This window comes from Mesoplodon bidens (genome assembly GCF_964165515.1).
Source record: "Mesoplodon bidens genome assembly, chromosome: 6".
Taxonomy (NCBI): domain Eukaryota; kingdom Metazoa; phylum Chordata; class Mammalia; order Artiodactyla; family Ziphiidae; genus Mesoplodon; species Mesoplodon bidens.
Window position 1 is genome coordinate 107311184 of NC_138162.1, and position 27973 is coordinate 107339156.

A 27973-nucleotide genomic window follows, 5' to 3' on the forward strand; every position below is an offset into this window, starting at 1 on the left:
TTCCAAATCGAGGTGTGAGGGTATTCCCAAGCCATATACAAACAATAGATCTCATTGCCTGAAAATTTTAACTTCAGCAAAGTGAAACAAGGTTAAAAGACAAATGAGAAAAATAGATGTCACACATAAATGAAACCAAGGAAACGATCAAGACATGGAGAGAGGAAGGAGGTGGAACGTTTAGGAACATAGTTTACTGTCACTCACGTAAACGACACATGGCTTGCCATGTCAAGTCCCAGAAATGGGTTAAGTGATGGGATGTGGTTGATTATTTTCTTCTCTATGTTTTCCTGAAATTTTCCTTTCCTTTTTTTTTAAGAATGATTGCGTATTGTTTGTAATTAATTTTTTTTTAAAAATTGTTTAATAGCGAAAAAGTCTGGCCTGCCTTACATTGCCCACTGGCGTGTCAGTGTTCCACCAGCTTTATTTTAGATTTATGACGGGGAGGCACGGGGACTTTTGCTTATTTTGTGTCACCACGATACCTATTACAGCCTGAGTCCTTACAGATATTAAAAAAGAAATGCTCACGTATTGGATAAATAACGTTGGTCCTGTAGGTGTGGGAGACCTGCGTGCCAGCACCTGAGGGCCTTGCACTTCCTCATTACACACGTCTCCCCATCCTCTACCCCACTTCCAGCCGCATACCTCACTCCATCCGGCCGGTACAAATGACACGCAGGAATTCATTCCTGGCGCGCGCGTCAGCGTGACTCCCGCGTCTCCACGTCTGTAGCTCGCCTGGGAACGCCCCCGGCCCGCCCCGTCGCTTGTTGTGTTGTCATCACGTGGCCGGGGCGGGTCCTGACGTCAGGGCCAGGGGAGGGACTGCGCAGGCGCAGAAAAGGGGGCGGGGGACTCGGCTTGTTGTGTTGCTGCCCAAGAACCAGAGACGGTCCTGCTGCGGTCGCAGCTCTTCCAGCCGCCCGACAATGTCGTCTCACTTAGTAGAGCAGCCACCGCCCCCGCACAACAACAACAACAACTGGGAGGAAGGTGAACAGTCTCTGCCCCCACCAGCAGGCCTCAACAGTGAGTGCTGGGCCGGCGGGCTCGGTAAAGGGGATGGGGGAGGAGGAGCTGCTCGGGCCGCAGCCGCCAGCTCCGCGCGGGGAGCGGGAGGAGGAGGCAGACCATTGGTCAAGGCTTAGGATGTGCGGGTGACTGACAGCTCCCATCACCTGTCAGGAGGAGTTGCTCCTGTCTTCCTCCAGACCTGGCTCAGCTCCCTCCTGGGGTCTTGGGTGGGGGGCTGCTTGGGTTCGCCGTTGGGAAGGGTAGGTGGGTGGGAAGACGAGGGGGTCGAGCGGATCCCACCTGTGGTGGGCCCCTGAGCGGAGCCAATCGGGGCGTGGAGGGGCGGGCCTTGGGGCGCGGGGAGGGAGGGGGGCGGAGCGGGCCGCCAAGTGGACGTGGGCAGGGATGGGGACGTGCGGCGGGGACGCCAGGGGATGGACGCGGGCGGCGGACTGAGAGGAGGGGGCGGGCGAGGGACGGGCGGGAGGTCAAGTGTGCGGCAGGCCTTGGGCCAAGCCCGGCTGACCCCACCTCACTGGGTCGGCCTTCCCCCAGGGCTCAAAATGTGAGCCCTCTCGTTGCGTTCCTTTGTCAGCACAAGCTGGCCAGGAGAATTATTTGGTAATTTAGTGGTTACTTGTATCACGTGACGGGGGGGGGTGAGGAGGCTATACTACTTTTTTTTAAAGATGTTTCAGAGTTGCTCAAGTAATTTTTTTTTTTTTTTTAACACTGGGGTTGTGTGTCCTGTAAACCTGCTTACGAACAGCTTCTTGAACCATCCAAGATTACACAGATCACGGAGTCTGGGGCAATGAATTTTCAGAAACGGGATTAAAAATACATTGGTACACTGGGGCTGTTGAAAGTTAATGGCAGTATCGAATTACGACCAACTACAGTTGCTTTTGCTAACATTCTGGTGCTTAGACATCTTGTTCTAAGGTGATTCCCTGTTGTCTTTAAAGCTCGCTGGAGGTCTTGGAAAGGTTCTTGCCTTAACCTTCCTGTAATTTACCTTTTGAAAGAGGTGGTTGGGACATTTAGCGTATGGCCAGATGAAGTCGTTTGAAAATCAGTTGGATGCTTAAATGACACTTAAAGGCACTCTAAGATCTTTCATCAGAGGGAGGTGTTCCAGCGTGGCCTAACAACTATTTTAGGGAAGAGAGTTCCTGTCCTCACAAGATGTTTTCATTGCTTATTCTTTTTGCTCCATCTTTTGATTAGGTGATTCTTTAAATGTTGACTTTTAAAAACTTTTTAAGTGTCTTATGTTCTAGAATGTAAGATTTAGATATTTCCCACAGTAAATTAAGATTAATTTCTGTGTGTTTTAATGTTCTTTGCTTCACATATTAATATTCATTTTTAAATTAATTACCTATATTTAGAACCGTGTGATTTTAGAACGGGAAGAAACTTTAGCGATAACTGTCCAATTTTACTTACTGGTAGAGAAACAGGTCTATTTAGAATGGATAAAAAACAAGGTTCTACTGTATAGCACAGGGAACTATATCCAATCTCCTGGGATAAACCATAATGGAAAAGATACAGAAAAAAAGAATGGGTATATATGTATAACTGAGTCACTTTGCTCTGCAGCAGGAATTAGCACAACATTGTAAATTAACTCTACTTCAATAGAAAAAACAAACAGGTCTAGAGTAAAGTGTGTTGTCCAAGTTCACGGCAGGCTAGGTCCAAGAGCTGAGGTTTTACTTTCACCCGATCTAGTGTTGCTTTCAGGACACTTCTTTTCATTGGCCCACAATCCCCTGATTATGTGTTTCTTATTCTCTCAGTGTTATGCCACCTAATGTATAGAGGTGACCTGCCTATCGATCTCTTTTTAATGTACTGTTTCTTAATTGTACTCCAGTTTTCCTGTGATACTTACAAGTTAGCTGTTTGGTTAGTACGTGTACCCGACTTCACAGAAAGCAAAGGAATTTTTCTTTTCCTTTGACCATGTAACAGAAAAATGGGGTTGAGCTCTATGTGATGGTTTTCCTCCGTGTCCTGACAGACCTCTGAGGTCTTTGATGTCCTTGGCCAATCAGGTACTGCTACGTTTGTATTAGCTCTTACAGAAGTGCAAGAATGCTCAACCTGTGTGCGATATCAAAATGTTGCTTTGGGAAATCTGCTAGATAGAAAGTATTTTATTTGAGCTAGGGTGAGCTGCTTTTAAATGTTACTGAAAAGCTTTCAGATAAGTGCCATGTTTCATTACACTCCTCTCGCCTTTTACTATTTTTTAGCTCATTATACAATACTGGACTGAACAAAACAAGAAGCCTTATTGATTCCTTCAAGTGGTTTTTGGGCACTGAGCAAAACAACTTATTCAGGCATCTAATACTATCCGAATTGCTGATAAGTTGAAGTTGTTTGTTGCATAAAGTTGCACAACTCTGAAAAACAGGAGATGAACTCATTGTTCAGATTATCTCTGGCTTGGGATATTATCTTTAGTTCAGGGATCAAAGTTTTAATAGAAAATTATTGAAATATTTGGAATAATGAAACCGTTCTCTGATTTTTTTTTTTAAGTTTATCCTTGTAGGGGGACTGTTCGCTTTCATTACAAATTAGTGGACAAATATCTGAACTACTTCCAAAGTTAAAAGGCTATTTTCCAGTTGATAGTTTTATTCTAGAGAAAACTATCAAGTTACTTAAGAATATTGGACATTTATGTCATAAAATTCAGTAGGTAATATGAGGAAAATTATGGTAGTAATAAAACTCTTGTTATTGTTTCACATAGGAAGTGCAGCCTTTTTCTTCTTTTTTTTTTTTTTTTTTTTTTTTTAGTACAGCCTTTTTTATCTTTTTAAATATCTACAGCTATGATGCACTTGCTTCCTCAGTATGGCAAGAAGGCTTTTAAGGCTATGACACGTGAAACTCCAATGCCTTATAATACTGTGTTTTTTTAGAAAAATGTTAGTGAATGTTCTCAGTCTGGATCCCAGCATCAGGTACTTGAAATAAAATACATGTTTTGAGGAAAGAAAATAAGACATGATGAAATGTGTTAGCCCCGGTTAGGATGAGTTACACATGGAATTGAAAAGTTGGGGAAAGAATGAGAAATATTCTTTTTCCTTTTCTCCCTTCCCCCGTTCGCTCACTGTCCTTGCAAGAGGGTTAAACTGGTGATTATAAAATTATAAAGAGTAAATACAGCATACAGTCATGAATGCAAATCACAATTACTGGACCAGCCTTCACAAGGAACTGTATTACAGAATGTAGAAGCGTGCATCTCTGAATCCTCTTAGCAGTTCTCAGACTTAAACTAGAAAATAGCTCCTGAAGTGTGTATATGTACCACCTGGCGTAAGAGAACCATTGTTAGTTTGTAAGTAGTCTTTTAATATAGTAGAGCCTCCAGTTTTTAATTTTAAAGCTTATTTATTAGGAAGGGAATTCACTCTGAGATTTTTTTTCTGCATTGCATTGCTTGGACAGCACAGTCCTCATGTCTTATTTCCTTTCCAACTAAAAAGGGACTTTGTGAGGATTGGTAGTGTTAGAACGTCAAGAAATTCGGAGGTTATAAATCAGGAATGAACTAAGAGATGAGAAAAAGGTGTGTGTAGTTCATCTACTGAGAAAGATAAGTTTGATTTTTTTCCACTTTACTCAAAAGATAAACATTTTTTTCAGATCTAAATTTTTTTTTCTTTACTGAAGTATAATTGCTTTAAGTATGTAAACATTTAATGGATATCTATGTCCTAACTTTCTCTGCAGAACTGATTATTTCCATAGATGATATTACTGGAACAGAATTAAGAGTTAAAGGAAATCTGCCATTTTAAGGCTTTTAATGGGTATTGCCAGATTACCCAGCAGAATGTTCATGGAAGTCCTGGTTGTAATAACAAAATATTAGAAACAGTCATTTGGGTGATGATTAACCATTGCCATTTGGATAATGGTTTAAAGCATGGTATATCTTTATGATGGGATGCAGTGCAGTTCCAAAGAATAAGGTAAGGCAATATATATTGACATTGAAAGACATCAACAGGTTGTTAGGTAAGAAACACTATTTACCGAAAAACATATACAGTACAATTCCATTGTTTTTATTTGTAATAATAAAAGCAAAACACAGAAAACAAAAGTATTCTCTGGAAGTCTACATATGAAACTGTTAAAAGTAGTTTCCTTTAGGAGTAGGAATGAGAGGTTGGGAGGAGAGGTATCAGGTTTTTTCCTTCACGTACTGATGTTTACATTTTCAAGGAATGCATTAATTTTGTGGTAAGAAATGTTTTTAAAAGATACTGAGTATAATTATAATAGTAACTAACACCTAGCACTTGTTACGTACTCGGAACTTTTCGTTGTGTTTTATTCCTGTCATCCTCCCAACAGCCCTATGAGGTAGATGTGGTGTGTTTTTTTTTTCCACTATATGCAGGCAACCATTCGGTGTGTGTTTTTTTAAAATTGAGGTGTAAGTGACATATAACACTATATTAGTTTCAGGTGTATAAAATAATGATTTTATTTATTTATTCATTCATTTTGAAATGACCACCACAGTAAATCTAGTTAACATTCATCACCACACAGAGTGACGAAAAATTTTTTTTTCTTATGATGAGAACTTTTAAGATCTACTCTCTTTTCTTTCAAATATACAATACAGCTATTAACTATAGTCACCATGCTGTACATTACATCCCCAGGACTTATTTCTCTCCTGACTGGAAGTTTGTACCTTCTGATCACCTTCAGGTAGACACAGTTATTATCCCTATTTTACAGATGAGAAAACTGGAACATAGAGAGGTTACTGGAACACAGAGAGGTTAAGTGACCTGTCTAGGCTGTGACAATTTGATGTGATGAAGGGGAGTCTGGGACAACTGGACGTGATAGAAGGTAGGAGGAGGAGAGTCTGGCTTCAGTCTGTGCTCCGAGCCACTATGCTAATACATGCCCGATAGTTATTGTCTGCCTTGAGTAGAGATGCCTTCCGTTACGTTACAGAGTGTTAAGGCAACTACAGGTCCTTTTCACTAAGCTTTTCTGGGTGAGTCTCCTCAAGTTCCTACATTATGATTACTTACATATATTTAATGTAGAAGGTAGAATTTAGATATGGGTGTGGAAGTCCTTCAAAAAAGCAAGGTTTTGAAAACCTGATATCGTTACAGCCTTTTTTCTCTCTGATCAGCTGCTTCAAGTGAACGTTAATTGTATTTTAGAGAAGACTGGCTTCCACGGAGACCCATCTAGAACTCCTGGTTCCTTAGTTCTGCTTCTGCCAGAGCACCTCCAGCCTTTTATTTTTTTTCACACTGGGCTTCTGTACAAGAACTGGTCCCATTGGTGTAGAATAAATTGGACAGTCCTAGAAAGAGTGGGAGTAGGAAAAAAACAGTTTGTTCATCATATACCTCTCTCTCTGTCGCTCTTTTCAGTTAAAATATTTTGTAGAGCTCTAAATCTAGGGATGCTCGTGGTATATTTCTTATGCATTCCAGAGGCGCTCCACACGTATTTAGGTAAATGACCTTCAGTGTTAGATCTGTCTTACTAGCTTTGCTAGTTGAATTTCTTCATCCATTTTGAGTACTGCCTAGTCTGTGTCCATTTTTGTGTGTGCACAGAATGAGACCATGGAGATGTCATGGAGTCGTGTTGTTTGGCAGTACAGTCCCGAAGAATCGGGGGTGATGATGGGACTCTGACAGCCACTGGGACCACCGTGGAGGGGAAGGAGGGAAAGGGTACCTTCACTTCTATGGAGCAAACGCTGTTCTAAGTACATTACAAATATCAGCTCTTTTAAGTAGTGTATTGATGAGTATCTCCTGTTTACTAGGCACTTTACCTGTGTTGCTCTGTTTAATGCTCACAGCAACCCTGGGGGGAAGGTACTGTGTAATCATCTCTGTTTTACAAATGAGGAAACTGAAGCTCAGGAAGTCATAGCAAGTGGGAGAGTCAGATTTCCAACCAGGGCTACCTTTCAGCTTTTCCTTTGTAGACGGGTGATGTTGAGTTCACTTCTGGGCCTGGATTAGCGGTCATCTCATGTAGAGTGCATTTTAGGGTTTGAGCCTCTTATTCTGATTTACGGATGGAAGACTGTTCTGCCACAGAGCTCTCTCTAACACTTGTGCTTGGAGTTTAGAGAAATGGCTCCACCAACCTGCTTGGTTATGTTTTCTAAAACAAAATTTGTTGTAAGCAATGGAAATCAGAAAAAAAATACACCACTCTCTTTTTGTTATGAAGTTGTTTTATTGGCGACTGTTGTCAATGCTTATTAGAATTCAAGGACCTTCATGTAGTCAGCAAACTCACGGAGCCAATATTTTCAAGACCAGTCCAAATTACCAGGGCCCCATCCTTTCCTGTGGCTCCACCCCCTTTGACTGTTCACCTGAGGCAGCGTCAGTGTTGCCCTGTAGCAGATGCCTGGTTTTCTGCCCCAAACCAACGAGGCTTCATGAAAACCCTAGAAAGTGGGAACTGGTGGGAGAGAAGAGAGAAAAGGCAAGCTTGCAAGGTATGTTTAGTGCATAGAGAAAGGAGAAGCAGAAAGAGTGAGGCATAAAGCAAGGGAAGAAGGTAATGTGTGGGACAGGGATAAAGCTTTTTTTTTTAGGGTTTTTAAGCGTTCTCACCTGATTTAGGTAAGAGCCAGCTGCATTCATTTTATGCCGCAGACTTGCACACAAATTGAAATGTTGATGACTGGATTTAAGTTCCCTCTCCAGGAAGGTCTCAATTGTTTGTGCTAATTAAGGCACCGTTGTTAACATACTTAGATGACCTTTATGAAGTTTCTAAATACAGGTGGAGAAGATACAACTAAATAGCTGAGGCAGACTGTGGAAAGAATACATATGTAATTAAAATATTAAACGTAAGTACCCTGTCTGGTAATAAAGTAGCTGTTTATTTTTTGAAAAGCAACCTAAAAATTTTCAGTCAAGTATGTATTGTATGTAAATTAAGTTTTAACCAGAGAGAAAACTGGCTGAAAGACACATCTTCTAAGATACCCATTTTAGAAGTCCAGCTTCTTCTAAATCAGTTGATTGCACGAGCTCCTTCAGGAGCAGAACTATATAGATTTTCAGACTTTTATTGCTCCTTGTTTATTTTCTTCAGAATGCTTTGGCATTTGGTTTGAGGCGAGCCAGAATTCTTATCTGAATTCACCATGTTCACACGCTGTGTGCACTCGAGAGACTCCTGTCCTGCTGTGGTTGACTGCGGTTATCTGACTCGTCCAACAGGTTCCTGGGTGGAGCTCCCCATGGACAGCAGCAATGGCAGTGATAATGGCAACGGGAAAAACGGGGGTCTAGAGCACGTACCCTCCTCCTCCTCTATCCACAATGGAGACATGGAGAAGATTCTTTTGGATGCTCAACATGAATCCGGACAGAGCAGTTCACGAGGCAGTTCTCACTGCGACAGGTAAGTGAGATCGATCCACGTTTTGGTGGAATTCTGGAAACGGATGGGTTGCAAGGTTACCTCCCACTAGAAAAAATGAATCGCTTACATCTTCCTTTGACAAAATTTACAACTCCCGACTTCTTGCAGCATGTGTATTTAAATCACATAGCCCATTGACGAGGACAGGAGTGCCCACTTTTTCCTCAGCTTAAATCCGTTTCCTTAGATTGTGTCGTTTTCAGATGTTTACTTGTTTAAACGTCAGCGGTGTAAGTGTTTACTTACAGAATTAATCTAAGTTTCTCCCATTTTCCTTTGTCCTTTCACAGCTCTCTTTCTGCCTCAAATACAGTTTACCTCTGTAATCTCTGCCCTCCCTTCTAGATTGTGAGGCTTTAAAAGGCAGGGATCCTGTTTCATCTCCTCTGTACCCTTGACAGTCATGATGCTGGTATATCGTAGACATTCAGGAAATGTTTGAGTCGCAGGAAGTACAGGTTGATTCAGCTTGTTGTATAGCAGTATTTGCACGGTGGAAGCACCAACTAAGGTCTGTAAAGATAGTTAATTTTGAAGGCGGCCATTTGTTTCCTTAGAGCTCTGAGGAAGTTTTGTTTCAGACCTCGTTTTTCTCTGTTTGCCTTGGGGAGACATTCTTCAATTAAGGACTGCATGTGGTGAAAGAGCTAAGAATACAGACACGTATGAGGAGAGTGAAACTGAGTTGTTAGTTTATTCTTCAGTACAAGCTTCTCTTTTTTCCAGAGGGACTAGGTATTACATGACATAGTGGTATATTGAACGTTCTTAGACCAGTGACAGCCATAGTATTAGCATTCTGGGGTACTGGATGATCTTCTGGCTAATTAAGAGTTCACTGTTATTGGCCATGTAGAAAATGCAGATACACAGGAAATAGACTAAGGGGACATCTAAAAATGTAAACAGTGATTATCTCTAGGGGATGGAATGATGGCCATTTTTCTTCTTCCAGATTTTTATACTTGGTAAAAATTGTGTGTGTGGTACATATTATTTCTCATCAGAAAAAGTAGAAAAGGAGAATCAAGAGTTAAATCATGTTCGAAGTGCCTCCATGACTTACGATCCACTGATGTCACCAAGGCCACGGAGGACTGGTCTGACGGCTCTCTGGCACGCCCACCTCCCAGTCACATCCCTCACGTGTCCCTGTGCTTCTGAAGAGCCGGGATGGCTCCTGTCATGAGCAGAAGCAGAGCAGATGGCTCTTCTCTGAGCAGCTTGCCACCAATTCTGGGAGCTACGACATTAGTCTGTTTTTGAGAATCACGTTTATATTATGTTACATTTATGTTGTGAGCCTCACCGATGGGTTTTCTGAAGTTCTCTGCTGCTTATGGGCTTGTTGATAAGCCTTTTATTATATGTTCAAGTACTGGTGAGTCCCTTAACCTGCTGTTCACTTGGTGCTGTCATGGAGCAGAGATAAGATCACCTGCCCGGCCTTCTGGTCATCTTACGTCATTTCTGATTGCAGTTATACTTGTGATCGAATACGAATTCATCTTCCCGTGATCGTGTTTCAGTTAGGTTTCTGAACATGTAAATCGAGATGTGGCGGGTGCACTTGGGCACTTTTCTGTTCTCCGCTTACACATCTTCAGGCTCTGGGTCACTGGTCACGTCTCAGGGGAGGCCTACAACTCTAGCTCAGTAATGCTCTCCTGGGATATCTAACACTTGAACATTTAAGGATGTCTTCACAGTTCATGTCATCTGAATTACCAGCATCTCTAGATTTGAGGCTGTTAAGCAGTGCTTCTTGTAGGCGGGAATGTTTTAGGATTGTTGGCTATTCGTCCCCAAGCTAATTTATGTATATTTTCGTACATATTTAAAAATTATTCCGTCGGTATATTTTTGTCACTGTGGTGGTTGTTAGAAGAGACCCCCATGTGTTTTGCTTTGTGCTCCAGCCTATTATAGGAGTTTCCAACCTACACACTATATTCCCACAGCGAGCTTTTAAAAATACCAGTGCACAGACCCCATCCCTAGAGAATCTTGTTCTGTTGTCAAGACATGAGAAAAAAAAAATTTTTTTAAGATGTTGGGGTAGGAGTTTTTATTAATTTTTTAATTTATTTTTGCTGTGTTGGGTCTTCGTTTCTGTGCGAGGGCTTTCTCTAGTTGTGGCAAGCGGGGGCCACTCTTCATCGCGGTGCGCGGGCCTCTCACTGTTGCGGCCTCTCTTGTTGCGGAGCATAGGCTCCAGACGCGCAGGCTCAGTAGTTGTGGCTCACGGGCCCACTTGCTCCGCAGCATGTGGGATCCTCCCAGACCAGGGCTCGAACCCATGTGCCCTGCATTAGCAGGCAGGTTCTCAACCACTGCGCCACCAGGGAAGCCCGACATGAGAAAATTTTAAAAGCTCCCCAGCTGACCCTAACATGAGCCAGGATAATAATGCATCGCAAATGGATCAGTCTGCCAGTGAAACGTTGAGTGTTTGTCTAAGTGAGCTTGGTGCCCGTGGTAAGAAGAGTGCAAAGTAGAGCTGTGCTTCTCTTGGCTTTTTGACTTGGTCATTCTGCTGCCTTGACCTGGTCATGGCTCTGTAAGGCTGGTCCTTAACTTGATCTCTGGCTGTGAATCCAGCAGTGTTACGAGCATAATAACAGTACACTGAGGACAACAAGAGTCCCTCGTTCTACGTCGTTCCTGTGCTATAGCCTGAGATTTCTCGTTCAAGACAAAAATTTTCTAAATACAATAATACGGTGGTTTGGTATGGAACCAGTTTTTCACTTTTCCTTCCCCCATTTAAGAATCTCCTACATCAGTTATAATAGTCAGAGACTGGTGATCTTACTTAACTTTCCAGTCAGTCTCACCAGCATCTGTATATATTACCATTGTACACATGCTCTTGACAGCGTTGATAGTTAATATCTATTCCTTTGAGCAAGTTAAGCCTGGAGCATCCTTCAGGCCCACTTGAGTTTACATTTGGGGAGGTGGGGTGTGTAGTGAAAGATCTAGTGACTCGCTGTGGTTACACAAGGAATCATTGATAAAGCTAAGAATAGCACTTAGCACATTGTATTCATCTCTTGTATCAAGTACAGCTTGTGACCATGTATCTTTGTCTAAAAATGTATCTGTAAATTTTTATAGTTCTGGGAATATATCTTGTACTTGTTAAAGGTTATCACTTGCTATAAGTTTATAAAATTCACTCTGAAATATCTCAAAGTCAGTATTTCAAAAATAAGTAAAATAGTGGTTCTCAAACTGTTTGGTCTCAGTACTCCTTTACACTTGTAATAACTATTGGGGACCCCAAAGATCTTTTGTTTATGTGGGTTATATATTTTGATATTTACTATATTATAAATTAAAACTGAGAACATAAAAAAGATATGTATTCATTCATTCAACAAGAAGCCTATTACATGTTAACATAAGTAACTTTTTTAAACAAAAATTACCTGTTTTCCATAACCAAAAAAATAAGTAAGAATAGTGGCATTGTCTTACATTTATGCAAATCTCTTTAATATCTGGCTTAATAGAAAACAGCTGGATTCTCACCTGCTTTTACATTCTTTCTGTTGTGCTATTACACATAATTTAGCCTTTGGAAATTTTCACTGTACACACATGGCAAAATGAGAATGAAAAAGGCAAATAAATCCTGATAGTATTATGAAAACAATTTTAACCTCAAAGACCCTTTGAAAGAGTCGTTAAGAGCTGCTTTCACACTTTGAGAATAGCTGGTGAATTGTTTAACGATGAAAGAACTTTGAGAAAAAGAACCCCAAACTAGAGTTTCTGAATTTGAAGATCATTTTACTTTTATTGGAAAAAGAGTAAAAATAAGAAAATGTGACAGTCTTGTATCTTTAGGTAGTATTTCCGTTGCAGATTTATCATTGCAAAGGAATTTATCACCACTGAAAAATTCTAGAACATTTGGGAGTAAGGGTGCTCAATTTCATTTTTTCTTACCTGGGGTTATGGTATACTTTCTGATTTGCTGCTTTTTCAAAACATACCACTATAACTTTTAATTTTCTAATTTCCAGTAGAAGCTAATTTATTTGACAAAATGAGAATTAAAACTAATGGCTATAAATGTGTCTTTCTCTTCTAGCCCTTCCCCACAAGAAGATGGGCAGATCATGTTTGATGTGGAAATGCACACCAGCAGGGACCATAGCTCTCAGGTGTGTGTGTATGTTTGTTTATTTTTCTGATTTGCATTAGATAATTAGGAAAAATGCAAATCTCTAAGTCTGTTTTGCTGAAATGTAGTAAAGAATATGAAGACTTTTAAAAATAGTTTGAACAATGGAATATTACTCAGCCATAAAAGAGAACGAAATAATGTCATTTGTAGCAACGTAGATGGACCTAGACATTGTCATACTGAGTGAAGTAAGTCAGAGAAAGACAAATACCATATGATATTGTTTATTTGTGGAATCTAAAAATATGGTATAAATGAACTTATTTACAAAACAGAAATAGGGTCACAAATATAGAAAACAAACTTATGGTTACCAGGGGGGAAAGGGAGGGAGGGATAAATTGGGAGATTGGGATTGACATATACACAGAACTATATATAAAATAGATAACTAATAAGGACCTACTGTAGAGCACAGGGAACTCTGCTCAGTACTCTACAATGACCTATATGGGAAAAGAATCTAAAAAAGTGGATAAATGTTTATGTATAACTAACCGATTCATTTTGCTGTACACCTGAAACTAACAACATTCACAACATTTTAAATCAACTATACTCCAATAAAAATTTTAGAAAAATACTTCGAAGCCATTTTAAGTTATTCAGTTTCTGATGTTGGAATTTATGCTGCTGTGGTCGTCGTCGTGCTCCTTTACAGCTAAGAATTTTGGGTCCTAAAAGAATTGGGAAATTCTTGTCTGTAATGTGTCATTCCAATATTCCAGGCTAGTTTCTTGAGTTTATAAATAGAAAACTGAGGCACATGTCTTATTTAAGGTCACAGAATAAATGAAACAGAAGGTGGTTGTAGAACCAGGTGTGAAAACTTTTTTGCGTCTGAAATCAAATCAAGCTAGAGGCAAAATTCACCTAAATTATGCAGGATTCCTTAAGGTAAAGAAGTTAAATATAGTTTCACTAGGAGTTGACATTGTTGGAAATATAGATGGATATAGTATTGGAAGCTTACAAAGGTTTTTATTGTAAAACTTGGGATAAATAAATAATTGTCATTAATGATTTAGAATGTTCATTGACTTTATTGATGTGTCAGATCACCTGCAAGTGTCAGAGTGCAATTTTTTTTTTAAATAAATTTATTTTATTTATTTATTTTTGGCTGTGTTGGGTCTTCGTTGCTGCGCTTGGGCTTTCTCTAGTTGTGGCGAGCGGGGGCTACTCTTCGTTGCGGTGCGCGGGCTTCTCATTGCAGTGGTTTCTCTTGTTGTGGAGCCCGTATGGGCTCTAGGCATGCGGGCTTCAGTAGTTGTGGCACATGGGCTCAGTAGTTGTCGCTTGTGGGCTCTAGAACTCAGGCTCAGTAGTTGCGGCGCACGGGCTTAGTTGCTCCGCGGCATGTGGGATCTTCCCGGGCCAGGGCTCAAACCCGTGTCCCCTGCATTGGCAGGCAGATTCTTAACCACTGAGCCACCAGGGAAGTCCAGATCAGTCCATTTAAACCAGGTTACATTTTTGAAAAAGCAATCTAACTCCTATACGAAAAACATTATATCCTTTAGAGTAAGATTTCTAGTAAGAGAGAAATCCATAGGAATAATATACTTGAACTTTCAAAAAGCCTTTTACATTGCTTGTTTTTAATTGAGGAAATGATAATTCAAAAATTAGTTACTTTAGGGTTTGGGAAGGTGGATTTTTTTTTCATGAATTAGAAGGAAGCTTAGGGTTAGGAAACAGTTAAAAACAGTTAATAAAGGACTTAATGGTACTTGCTCTTATTGAATTTTTTAGATCGTCTATATGAGGAATATATGACATTTTTAGCTTTTTTAGGAGGCGGAAGGAAAGGAGCTAATATTTACTAGATATATTCCAGGTGTGAAATTTTTTTTTTTAAATTTTTTCCCACTGTAGTGTTCTCAGTCCAGTGAAAGAGGTGACATAATGCCCATGAATGAATTGGAAAAAATGAAGCATTGTCTTAATTAAGTTACTTACCTAAGATCAAAAGCAAGTAAGTGATAGAGTCAGGAGTGAAACCGGGGCTGTCTGGGCCTGTGGCCCCTGTTCTACTAAAATAAGTCGATGAATGGGATTGATTTCAGAAGAGCTCACAAGGTCGTGAGAATGAACTAAAACATGTCTGGTGAGTCGTGGTACAAGGAAGCCTAAGGTGTAATGCATTTAGGAAAAAGTTGTTCAAACTGGACTTTTAGGATGATGGTCCTCAAGAGTCAGTTTTGTAGCAGAAAATAGATGGTAGATTGTCTCTCAGAGGCGTTTTTCAGTGTGTTTCTGGGACCAAATAGGCCAGCACAGGGTCGGGTGTCATTGGAAGGTGATACAAACTGAAAATGTCTTCCTTTTCCCTCCTGTAAAACTGTGGTTTATCTGTTCTGTGCTATGTAGTTTAATAGCCACATTTAGAGACCTAAGAGAGCTTGAGGTGGGCCAGAGAAGGAAAATGTAAGTGATTAGAAGATAAGGGACTGCCCATGATAATAGGCTGAAATGATCAGAATCTTCTGTCTGAATAGATATAGGTGTGGAGCGAGGGTTATTGATTTGGATAAAGGCATGAATATTACTTCATTAGACTAAGTGCATTTTTACCATATTCTGAAATTCCAAGAATCAGAAGGCAATTTAGAGCCTAAAGCTGGCAAATTTAAGATTAATAAAAGGAAGCACAGGGCAGTAGTGAATGAGGAGAGCTTACAGTCCTTATTCTTAAGGCAAGCATTCTAAACTGATCTGGGAAGTTTTTGTTTTTTTTGTTTTTGTTTTTGTCTTTTTAATAATAGCCCAAAGATCATCATCTTTAAAAATTAGAATAAAATCTTATTATATTTTCATTCTTTTGGGAAGTATGAAATACTAGCTAGTTCACACATTTAAACCTGAATCTTTGAGCAGTTTTAGAAGCGTTATTTAAGACCAATGTTGGAAACTGAACAGAAGTGACCTGCAAGTGTGTTGAATGAGGTGTTGTGTGGCACAGGCTGATCTATAAGTAAATTGTAACAATTTATCGTTTTTGATTTAAGGTATTTTCAGATTTACTCCAGAGAGCCAACTCATGATTCTGAGTAATCTCAATACTCAGTGGAACAAGCTTAACCCTAAAGCCTACATTATGTCATTCAGTGGTATTTGCCAAGTCCAGCAGAACTAAATAAGAATGATAGTACCAGGGTAGCAAAAATCCACAGGGATTTTACTTTCTGTTTGGTAGCAAAAGGGACCATCTATATCTACAGATTCTCTGAAGCTACCTTCCTGGAGCAGCTGTTTCAGAGAATTTTCATAACTACCTACAAAAGAGAATAAAAGTTTTAATTCTATCCAAACAAAATAACAAATCAAAATAATTCTTAGCTTTGAGACCCTTTGGTTTGAGGTCATAGCATTATATTCCTTAAAACTGAATAAATAATGCTGTGTCATTTTTTAGGAATTTCTCGTCCTTGTGGGGTCTGTGGAAAGAGAAGCTATTGGAAATTTTGATTGTTCTTAGCCTGAAACTTTAGGTTATTATCATTAGCAAGGAAAGGGACTTTTTTTAATTTATTTGATGTGGAAGATGTCCAGCTCTTACTCTGTATTAAATAAATTACTCTTAAAACTTTTGGCTTAAATAGTTTTGAATAAACCTTTGAAAATGTTTGGATAGCAATTTGTCTAAAAATCTCCTTCTAGGGAGTAAAACCTAATGCCTAAGAGTGGGGGCTATAGAGACCATTTGCCTGCGTTTGAATACTGGCCCTGCTACTTACCGCTTATAGAAACTTGGGCAGTCACTTAATTTATGTCTCGGATTCCTCATCTGTAGAATGGAATAGTAATAGTTCCTTTTTTTACAGGATTGTTGTAAGGTAAAGGTTAATGCATGTAAAGTGCTTAGACTGATGCTTGTCTCTTGATAAATGCTTAATAAATACTAGTTATTTTAAGTTATTATAAATTGTTTACTTCCTCAGCCCAACTCCCAGTTATTTATTTTCTCATTACTTTGTATTTGTTAGCATATACTTTTTGATGTTCCCCTTTGTTTCTAATTATGAAAAATTTTGAATGCATACAAAAGTAAAGAGGATATTACAATGGCCCTTCATACATGTATCACCCAGATTCAACGATTATCAGTGTTTTCCACACTTAGTTAGTTACACTATATCCCCAAATATACTTTTTTCAGATTCATATTCTTTTTTTTACTTGAGGAATAATTCAAATCTCAGGTTCATATTCTGTGTTTAGACATAACAGTGAAACTCACTCAAGTTTTGTTTTTTTGGTTTTTTTTTAGTTTCTGCTTTATAACACAGTGAATCAGTCATACATGTACATCTGTTCCCACATCCCTTGCGTCTCCCTCCCAAGTTTTTTTTTAAGATGTTAAATACTCTGATCTTAGATCATTTTGTCAGCCTTTTTGGAAAAATGACATCTTTCTTACATAAAATTTATTGACGCACAAGCTTATGATTTTTGTATATTTTCTGTCTAGATTTGTCTTCTGTAGTAGGAAGGATCATTCTTCCTTTTCTCCTTTTTAAAAATGTGAATTCGCCTTTACAGTCAGAAGAAGAAGTTGCAGAAGGAGAGAAAGAAGTGGATGCTTTGAAGAAAAGTGTAGACTGGGTGTCCGACTGGTCCAGTAGACCTGAAAACATTCCACCTAAGTAAGTCAGTACATGGTTCTTTTCAGTGGACACAGTGCATGTAGTGTGGGCTTGCTAATTCCCAAGATATTTTCAGCAAATGCATTTCTGACACCTGCCTCTGCATTTCTTCCCCCAGGGAGTTCCACTTCAGACACCCTAAACGTTCCGTTTCCTTAAGCATGAGAAAAAGTGGAGCCATGAAGAAAGGGGGGATTTTCTCTGCAGAATTTCTTAAGGTGTTCATTCCATCTCTCTTCCTTTCCCATGTTTTGGCTTTGGGGCTAGGGTAAGTACTGGTCAGTGCCTGAAGTTTCGTCCATTCATTTATTCACAGATTTTATTTCCAGCTGTAAGAAATATATGTGAAAGCAGTTTGTGTTGTCCTTTTAATGTTTCAGCGCAAGTGGGGTGAACTTAGAAGAATTATTGAAGTCGATTCACTTTTGGTATATAGGGTTCCCCCGCTCTTTGAAAGTAGAACATGTCTATGAAACCTTCCTTAAGCTGAAATGGTGTAAAGTGAAGAAGCAATTACCTTAGGACACATCTTGCTAACTGATGCACAGCATACATCGAGATAAAGCACAGATGCTCACAGATGCAGTTCAAAGCTATGGGAGCTGGATGCTGAGGTGCTGAGTGTGGTTCCTGGGAAGGAGGCGCTCTCACTGCTCGGAGTGCGTTTCCTCTGTAACAGCTCGCTGCAGAACCACTGCTGAACACTGTTCACTTTTTGCCTTTTTTTATGAAAGTGAAAATCCTCGTCGAGTTTCTTTCAGTTATCAAAAACAGGTACTAACATAGGTCTAACCTACATAGCGAAGTAATGAAAAGCAAACTTTCGAAAAGCGGGGGATACCTATCCAATAAGCATTTTTTAAGAGTAGAGTTTTTTCTTATTTGAAAATAAGTTGTTCATATGATTTACTACCCTAAATGTTCATTTTAAAGTGAGCTCTTCTATATTTGATTTTTCTTTTTGGGTTTTGTTGTTGTTGTTTATAAATTACTCAAGGTAAGCTGAGTTTTAAAGTAAATCAATCTTTAGTGTATAAAGTTGGCGTTGATGTGAGCATTTCTCTTTCCCAAATGGGAAAATATACCATTTTATCGAGTAGTCCTTGAGTGCAACTGGAAAGCTGGGTGGGGTTACTACTGTTTTCTCATTGTATTGACAGCATTTTTCTTTCCGTCTAAAATTGACCCCACATTTACCTGCAATTCATTAAATTTTCAGGGATTTCTTTTATTTTTTAATAGATCTTTATTGGAGTATAATTGCTTCACAGTACTGTGTTAGTTTTGGTTGCACAGCAAAACACATCAGCCGTATGCATACGTATGTCCCCATATCCCCTCCCTCTTGAGCCTCCCTCCCACCCTCCCTATCCCACGCCTCTAGGTCATCGCAGAGCACCAATCCCGTCTCCCTGTGCTATGCTGCTACTTCCCACCAGCCAACTATTTTACATTCGGTGGTGTATAGATGTCGACGCCACTCTCACTTTGCCCCAGCTTCGCCCTCCCACCCCATGTCCTCAAGTCCATTTTCTATGTCTCCCTCTTTATTCCTGCCCTGCAACTAGGTTCATCAGTAACATTTTCTTTTTTTTTTTTACATTCCATATACATGCATTAGCATACGGTATTTGTTTTTCTCTTTCTGACGTACTTCACTCTGTATGACAGACTCTCAGGTCCATCCACCTCATTACAAATAACTCAATTTCGTTTCTTTTTATGACTGAGTAATATTCCATTGTATATATATGTGCCACATCTTCTTTATCCATTCATCTGTCGATGGACATTTAGGTTGGTTCCATATCCTGGCTATTGTAAATAGTGCTGCAGTGAACATTGTAGTACATGTCTCTTTTTGAATTATGGTTTTCTCAGGGTATATGTCCAGCAGTGAGATTGCTGGGTCATATGGTAGTTCTATTTTTCGTTTTTTTAAGGAACCTCCATACTGTTTTCCATAGTGATTGTATCAATTTACATTCCCACCAACAGTGCAGGAGGGTTCCCTTTTCTCCACACCCTCTCCAGCATTTATTGTTTGTAAATTTTTTGATGATGGCTATTCTGACTGGCGTGAGGTGATACCTCATTGTAGTTTTGATTTGCATTTCTCTAATAATTAGTGATGTTGAGCATCTTTTCATGTGCCTCTTGGCTATCTGTTTGTCTTCCTTGGTGAAATGTCTGTTTAGGTCTTCCACCCATTTTTTAACTGGTTTGTTTGTTTTTTTGATATTGAGCTCCATGAGCTGTTTGTATGTTTTAGAGATTAATCCTTGTCTGTTGTTTCATTTGCAAATATTTTCTCCCATTTTGAGGGCTGTCTTTTTGTCTTGTTTATGGTTTCCTTTGCTGTGCAGAAGCTTTTAAGTTTAAGTCCCATTTGTTTATTTTTGTTTTTATTTCTGTTACTCTAGGAGGTGGGTCAAAAAAAATCTTGCTGTGGTTTATGTCTAAGAGTGTTTTTCCTATGTTTTCCTCTTAAGAGTTTTATAGTGTCTGGTCTTACATTTAGGTCTTTAATCCATTTGGAGTTTATTTTTGTGTATGGTGTTAGGTAGGGTTCTAATTTCATTCTTTTGCATGTAGCTGTCCAGTTTTCCTAGCACTGAAGAGGCTACCTTTTCTCCATTGTATGTTCTTGCTTCCTTTGTTGTAAATAAGGTGCCCATACGTGCGTGGGTTTATCTCTGGGCATTCTATCCTGTACCATTGATCTATATTTCTGTTTTTGTGCCAGTACCATACTGTCTTGATTACTGTAGCTTTGTGGTATAGTTTGAAGTTAGGGAGCCTCATTCCTCCAACTCCATTTTTCTTTTTCAAGATTGCTTTGGCTATTCAGGGTCTTTTGTGTTTCCATACAAATTGTAAGATTTTTTTGTTCTAATTCTGTGAAGAATGCCATTGGTAGTTTGATAGGGATTGCATTGAATCTGTAGATTGCTTTGGGTAGTATAGTCATTTTCACAATATTGATTCTTCCAATCCAAGAACATGGTATATTTCTCCATCTGTTTATGTCATCTTTGATTTCTTTCATCAGTGTTTTATAGATTTCTGAGTACAAGTCTTTCACCTCCTTAGGCAGGTTTATTCCTAAGTATTTTATTCTTTTTGTTGCAGTGGTAAATGGGAGTGTTGCCTTAATTTCTCTTTCTGATTTTTTGTTGTTGTTGTATAGGAAAGTCAGAGACTTCTGTGCATTAATTTTGTATTCTGCAGCCTTACCAAATTCATTGATTAGTTCTGGTAGTTTTCTGGTGGCATCTTAGGATCTTCTGTGTATAGTATCATGTCATCAGCAAACAGTGACAGCTTTACTTCTTTTCCAATTTTGTATTCCTTTTATTTCTTTTTCTTGTTTGATTGCTGTGGCTAGGACTTCCAAAACTATGTTGAATAAGAGTGGCGAGAGGGATATCCTTCTCTTGTTTCTGATCTTAGTGGAAATGCTTTCAGTTTTTCACTATTGAATATGATGCTTGCTGTGGGTTTGTCATATATGGCCTTTATTATGTTGAGGTAGGTTCCCTCTTTGCCCATTTTCTGAAGAGCTTCTATCATAAATGGGTGTTGAATTTTGTCAAAAGCTTTTTCTGCATCTATTGAGATGATCATATGGTTTTTATTCCTTAACTTGTTAATGTGGTGTATCACATTGATTGATTTGCATATACTGAAGAATCCTTGCATTTCTGGGATAAATCCCACTTGATCATGGTGTATGGTCCTTTTAATGTGCTGTTGGATTCTGTTTGCTAGTATTTTGTTCAGGATTTTTGCATGTATGTTCATCAGTGATATTGGTCTGTAATTTTCTTTTTTTGTGGTATCTTTTTCTGGTTTTGGTATCAAGGTGATGGTTGCTTCGTAGAATGAATTTGGGAGTGTTTCTCCCTCTGCAATTTTTTGTAAGAGTTGAGAAGGATCGGTGTTAGCTCTTCTCTAAATGTTTGATAGAATTCGCCTGTGAAGCCGTCTGGTCCTGGACTTTTGTTTGTTGGAAGATTTTTAATTATGGTTTCAATGTCATTACTTGTGATAGGTCTGTTCATATTTTCTAATTCTTCCTGATTCAGACTTAGAAAATTGTACCTTTCCAAGAATTTGTCCATTTCTTTATGGTTGTCCATTTTATTGGCATAGAGTTGTTTGTAGTAGTCTCTTATAATCCTTTGTATTTCTGCAGTGTCAGTTGTGATTTCTCCTTTTTCATTTCTAATTTTATTGATTTGCGTCTTCTCCCTTTTTTTCTTGATGAGTCTGGCTAAGGGTTTATCAATTTCATTCATCTTCTCAAAGAACCAGCTTTTCGTTTTATTGATCTTTGCTATTGTTTTCTTCATTTCTATTTATTTCTGCTCTGATCTTTATGATTTTTTTCCTTCTACAGACTTCGGGTTTTCTTTGTTCTTCTTTCACTAGTTGTTTTAAGTGTAGTGTTAGGTTGTTTATTTGAGATTTTTCTTGTTTCTTGACGTGAGATTGTATTGCTATAAACTTCCCTCTTAGAACTGCTTTTGCTGCTTCCCATAGGTTTTGGGTCGTTGTGTTTTCATTGTCATTTGTTTCTATGTATTTTTTTATTTTCTCTTTGATTTCTTCAGTGGTCTCTTGGTTATTTACTAGCACACTGTTTAGCCTCCATGTATTTGTATTTTTTACAGTTTTTTCCCTGTAATTGATTTCCAGTCTCATAGCGTTGTGGTCAGAAAAGATGCTTGATATGATTTCAATTTTCTTAAATTTTCTGAGGCTTGATTAGTGACCCAAGGTGTGATCTATCCTGGAGAATGTTCCATGTGCACTTGAGAAGAAAGTGTATTCTGCCACTTTTGGGTGGAATGTTATATAAATATCATTTAGACCTGTCTGGTCTATTGTGTCATTTAAAGCTTGTGTTTCCGTATTTATTTTCTGCTTGGATGATCTGTCTGTTGGTGTAAGTGGGGTGTTAAAGTCCCCTACTATTATTGTGTTACTGTCAGTTTCTCCTTTCATGGTTGTTAGCATTTGCCTTATGTATTGAGGTGCTCCTATGTTGCGTGCATAAACATTTATAATTGTTATATCTTCTTCTTGGACTGATCCTTTGATCATTATGTAGTGTCCCTCCTTATCTCTTGTAACAGTCTTTATTTTAAAGTCTTATTTTATCTGGTACGAGTGTTGCTACTCCAGCTTTCTTTTGATTACCATTTGCATGGAATATCTTTTTCCATCCCTTCACTTTCAGTCTGTATGTGTCCTTAGGTCTGAAGTGGGTCTTGTAGACAGCGTATATATGGGTCTTGTTTTTGTATCCATTCAGCCAGTCTGTGTCTTTTGGTTGGGCCATTTAATCCATTTACATTCAAGGTTATTATCGATATGTATGTTCCTCTTACCATCTTCTTAATTGCTTTGGGTTTGTTTTTGTGGGTCTTTTTCTTTTTTGTGTGTTTCCTGCTTAGAGAAGTTTCTTTAGCATTTGTTGTGAAGCTGGTTTGGTGGTGCTGAATCCTCTTAGCTTTTGCTTATCTGAAAAGCTTTTGACTTCTCCATCCAATCTGAATGAGATCCTTGCTGGGTAGAGTAATCTTGTTGTAGGTTTTTCTCTTTCATCGTTTTAAGTATATCCTGCCACTACCTTCTGGCCTGCAGAGTTTCCGCTGAAAAATCAGCTGATAACATTATGGGGATTCCTTTGTATGTTATTTTTTTTTCCCTTGCTGCTTTTAATATTTTTTTCTTTGGATTTAATTTTTGTTAGTTTGATTAATATGTGTCTTGGTGTGTTTTTCCTAGGGTTTATCCTGTATGGGACTCTCTGTGTTTCCTTGACTTGGGTGACTATTTCCTTTCCCATGTTAGGGAAGTTTTCAACTAAAATCTCTTCAAATATTTTCGCAGACCCTCTCTTTTTCTTTTCTTCTTCTGGGACCCCTGTAATTCAGACATTGGTGTGTTTAGTGTTGTCCCAGAGGTCTCTGATTGTCTTCAATTCTTTTCGTTCTTTTTTCTTTATTCTGCTCCTCGGCAGTTATTTCTACCATTTTGTCTTCCAGCTCTCTTATTCGTTCTTCTGCCTCAGCTATTCTGTTATTAATTGCTTCTAGTGTATTTTTCTTTTCAGTTATTGTGTTGTTCATCTCTTTTTGTTTGTTCTTTAGTTCTTCTAGATCTTTGTTAAACATTTCTTGAATTTTTCTCAATCCATGCCTCCATTCTATTTCTGAGATTCTGGATTATCTTAACTGTCATTACTCAGAATTCTTTTTCAGGTAGATTGTCTGTTTCCTCTTCATTTATTTGGTCTTGTAGGTTTTTACCTTACTCCTTCATCTGTGACATATTTTTTTTGCCATCCCATTTTTTTTTTTTTTTTTTTTTTTAATGAGTGGGATTGTGTTCCTGTCTTACTGGTTGTTTGGCCTGAGGCTTCCAACACTGGAGTTTGTAGGCTATTGGGTAGAGCTGGTTCTTGGTGCTGAGATGAGGAACTCCATGAGACCTCACTCCGATGAATATTCCCTGGGGTCTGAGGTTCTGTGTTAGTCCAGTGGTTTGGACTTGGATCTCCCACCACAGGAGCTTTGGCCTGACCCCAGGCTCGTGAACCAAGATCCCGCAAGCCGCCGGTTCACTTTGGGCTTCTCCTGTCTCCTTGGGCATCAGAGTCCCCCACCAGCTGCCGGCAGGCGCCCTAGTTGTGGGGAGACTCCAACTCCGCATCTTCCCACACCGCCATCTTGACTCCTCCAGGGATGTCTTTTAAATTCTTCTTTTTTTCTTGATTTGAACAATTGAGGAAATATACTTTTGAAATATTTTAGGAGTTAAACACTTGTGGTTAAATATTTTTAAGACATAGCTGCTGTTTTCTTTGAGCATGCCCAGTGGGTCCTTTTCTGTATATAATGAGCAGAAGAAGTACAGCATCTCTTATCTTTCCTTTAAGGAGCTCAGCATATGGGAGAGATGTTCACGGTAATGAACTCGGAAACATACGTGACTTTCCCACACACACCTCCTGTCTTCTGGGCGCCTGATCTGCTTTTGTGAGGGTGAGGACAGTGATGGCACGCAGCAAAACAGGGAGTATGTGAGAATGCTGCGTGGGGTAGGCGTTCACATTCCCCTGCAGCATTGACTGCACAGTAGTTGATTTGCCCTCAAGAGGTTGGTCGGCTTTTGTACCTTGGAGGATCTCTTCCTTTTATGAATCTTCAGACTGTTTCTCTTGCTGGTGTAAGTGTAACTGTTATTATAGATGAATGTAGAAAACAAAAGGATTCTAAAAAGTAAAGTTGGTTTTATTACATTGGGATATGGGGCTAGTTCCATCTTTTCCTTAACTTCCCTTCTGCTTCTGTTATATAAGGGTCAGACACTTGCTTGGCATGGGAAAGTAATATAAGGCCCTAATCCTTAAGAGTTAAACTGTTAGTAAGAGCATTTTAAAGCACTGGCAGCTTTGTAATTTGGTATATTAATGTATTTTGTGTCTGAAATACCAGTAGAGTTTTTTGTCCACCACAGCAGACCGTCTCACAGGAGGTTGGCCCTGCTTTACTCTTTGAAGGGCTCTGTTCTCTCTGGCTTTGTTTTGTCTAATCATCGCCCCAGTGATGTCCAGTCCTGCCCAATGAGTAAACATAATCATATAAAACCAGTTTAGCTGGCTGATGACTAGCGTTAAGTAAGTCAGTGATGATTACAGGGTGTTAGGGAACTGTACACATGGACCTTTAGAGCCTTATACAATGGCTGAAAATTTTCATTTGTAAGTACAGTTCAACCTGTGGGCAAGTTGGTATAGAGCTGTTGAAACAGATGCAGCATGATATACTGTGTTTCCTTTCAGCATCTACATTGGAAAACGACTCAGCACACCTTCTGCCAGCACCTACTGAGGGAAAAGAAGAGCCCCTGGGAAAGCGTGTGACTTGTGAAGTGGTGTATTGTCACAGTAGTTTATTTGAACTTGAGACCATTGTAAGCATGACCCAACCTACACCCTATTTTTACATATCCAAGTTCCAGTAACTCTCAAATCCAATATTTTATTCAAACTCTGTTGAGGCATTTTACTAACCTCATTCCCTTTTTGGCCTGTAAAACACTTTAGAATTTCCTAACAGAGTTTACTGTTGTTTAGAAATTTGCAAGGGCTTGTTTTCTGCAAATGCCACCAGCAGATTATAATTTTGTCAACAATACTGTTGTCTCCTTTTAGTACCACCAGACGTAGACCTGCATCATTCATGGTATAAATTTTACTCTTGCAAAATAACTCCCATCTTTCTCTTACAGCAAGACCAGGTTAGCAAATGATATAAAAGCTTTGTTGTTGTTTTTTTTTTCAAGACAAAGGCAAGCTTCCCTAAGCTTGAATTTATAGTTATTAAAAAATAAAAACAAACAAAATAGGACACCAGAAAAAAAATATCCTGGGCAATAAAAAATTATTTTAAACCAGCTTTGGAGCCACTTTTTGTCTAAGCCTCTTAATGGCGCCTTTTAATTTGTAGGAGGCAAGCTATATAAATGATAGGTATAAAATAGAAGAACTAGAATACATCAGCAGATTTTAATACTAGTATGTTATAATGCTGTCTTTTCTATGGTGTAGAATCTTTATTTCTGGTAAGGAATGTCTCAGGCCTAGAAATCTATGAAATTGCTTTGGGGACTTCTGTGTGTGTGTTTGGTATTTTTATGTTTATTAGCTGCATGTGAATTTTTCATGACTTTGAGGGGTTTTTTTTCTTTTTTTCTTTTTTCCTAAGAGGCTTTGGAATGAGTTCCAATTTGTGGTATAAATACAGGCTTCTTGTTTTAGGAAGCATCACTTACACTCTGAAGCCTTTAAACTCTGAAGATAACTGTTTCAGAGTTATTTCAAGCACTTGGGCAACTTTGAAAACCAGACTTGGGTTGTGGGAACAGTTGACAGAGTTCTGAAGAGATGCCATTGGTTTTCTTCTGCTCTCTCCCTTTCTTATGTTTACTGTACAACCTGCCCAAGGCGATTCCTGTGATTGTGCAGGCGCTAGCCATTTCCTTCTCCTGTAGCCATCTTTTCAGTTATGTTCAACTCCTGAAGTTCCAGAACACTCAACAGCTTCCTCTAATGATACACGTTTTGGTTCATTTCTCACATGTGAAGCTTTAGGACCAAATTGTTAGAAAGCAACAGATTTACCAGTCATTTCAAGTAGGTTTATTGACTTTCTGAACACACAGCATGATTCTGAAGGATACTATTATATGTTTTATATATAAATAATTACTGTTTATGGTATAGGCATTGAATATTTAGAGAACCATTGTTAATTTGAAGGCTAGCAATCTATTCAGTAAACAAGGAGCATCAGGTTGACTTGAATAAAAGCACTCTGACCACCAGGTTTGCTAGTTTGCAGAAACTACCTGAGTCTTTTCTCTCTCACATGAAGTTTTGTAAAGTTGATATGTTATAGTGGAAAATAACACACAGATTAAACAAAAAAATTAATTGCTGACTGTCTTTTTTCAAGAATGTAGCTGGCTGTCTTTAAGAAAGATGAGATATCCAAGTAGTCTTCTGAATTCTTTGACTTTGTTTTTCTTTCTAGATTTTGCTGTCTAAATAATTTTGGACATTTTAAAATTATTCCTTGTTTCTATCTTATTCACAAATCTGATAACACTTGACTTGCCTTCTGTAACCTATTTATTTCAAGTCTTCATATTTCTTTGGGAAGAAAGTAAATCTGCTGGCCCGCTGACTTTGAAAAGTCTGAATAAAATTGGAAAGGCCGGTAAAGTTAGGAGAACTGAAGAGCTAAACCGTTCTAATATACAATTTGTATTACAGTTGGTATCATGGGAGGAAAAAGTAAAATTATACTTAAAGAAAAGCAGCTTTTTACAGGCAACACATTACTCTCTTTTGAAATTCAGTAGTGATCTTGTCAGGTGTGTGGCTGAATTGGGGTACATTTGTGGTTTTTTTCCAACATTGAAAATAAATTTAGTCCTGCCCTTTTTCTTAAAATAGCTCTGAAATTTTGGACTATTACTTAAAACATGAATACATGATCACAGTAGAACTTAATCATAAGATGAAATCGTGCAGTATTTATTGATAACCCTAACATCTGGGGTAAATGTTTATGCTCCTACCCAGATCTGTGTTGAATGGAAACAGATTGTGTGATTGAAAAGGAGAATTCGACAGTTAACAGTTGACATTTTTAAGATTAATGTTTAGAAAGCTTTACACCTGTTTACAATTTGAGGACGAAAAGGCAGTCTTCATTTTTCTTACGTTTGATGAAAACTGGCTTAAGATATTTGTAAATATAATCAAGAGCAAAACTGCACAAACTTGCACATGGAAAAGTGCAGCAAGTTACTTTGATGGCAGTAAAAACATCTACTGTTCTAAAAAATGAAAACTGAAGACTTAGATGAATTTTCAAGTGAACCAGTTGTTGAAATTATCGGAATTAACTGAGCCAAAGTGATTGTGCATTCTTCATCTATTTAGTTAGCACTTTGTATCATTATATACAGTTTACAATCCATGTATAACTTGTAGCTACAAACATTTTGTGCCATTAAAGCTCTCACAGAA

General features: G+C 38.7%; 1 protein-coding gene across 2 annotated transcripts; it reads left to right on the forward strand.

Moving 5' to 3' along the window:
• The first annotated feature begins 856 nt into the window (after positions 1-856).
• On the forward strand, positions 857-27973 carry BNIP3L (BCL2 interacting protein 3 like). Of its 2 annotated transcripts, none has more exons than XM_081237000.1 (6): positions 857-1041; positions 8310-8493; positions 12617-12689; positions 17258-17361; positions 17480-17629; positions 25217-27973. In XM_081237000.1, the coding sequence occupies exons 1-6, from the start codon at positions 942-944 to the stop codon at positions 25263-25265; spliced, it is 660 nt and encodes a 219-aa protein (XP_081093126.1). In that variant the 5' UTR covers positions 857-941; the 3' UTR covers positions 25266-27973. The 2 variants fall into 2 exon arrangements, with proteins under 2 accessions (XP_081093126.1, XP_081093127.1); XM_081237001.1 differs by having other exon boundaries at positions 17480-17579.

Bases quoted from the DNA above. Each gene is read 5' to 3' on its own strand.
- BNIP3L (XM_081237000.1), top strand. From the start codon at position 942: ATGTCGTCTCACTTAGTAGAGCAGCCACCGCCCCCGCACAACAACAAC. The intron at 17,362-17,479 runs GTAAGTCAGTAC...TTCTTCCCCCAG, and splicing joins CCTGAAAACATTCCACCTAA to GGAGTTCCACTTCAGACACC. The intron at 17,630-25,216 runs GTAAGTACTGGT...GTTTCCTTTCAG, and splicing joins GTTTTGGCTTTGGGGCTAGG to CATCTACATTGGAAAACGAC.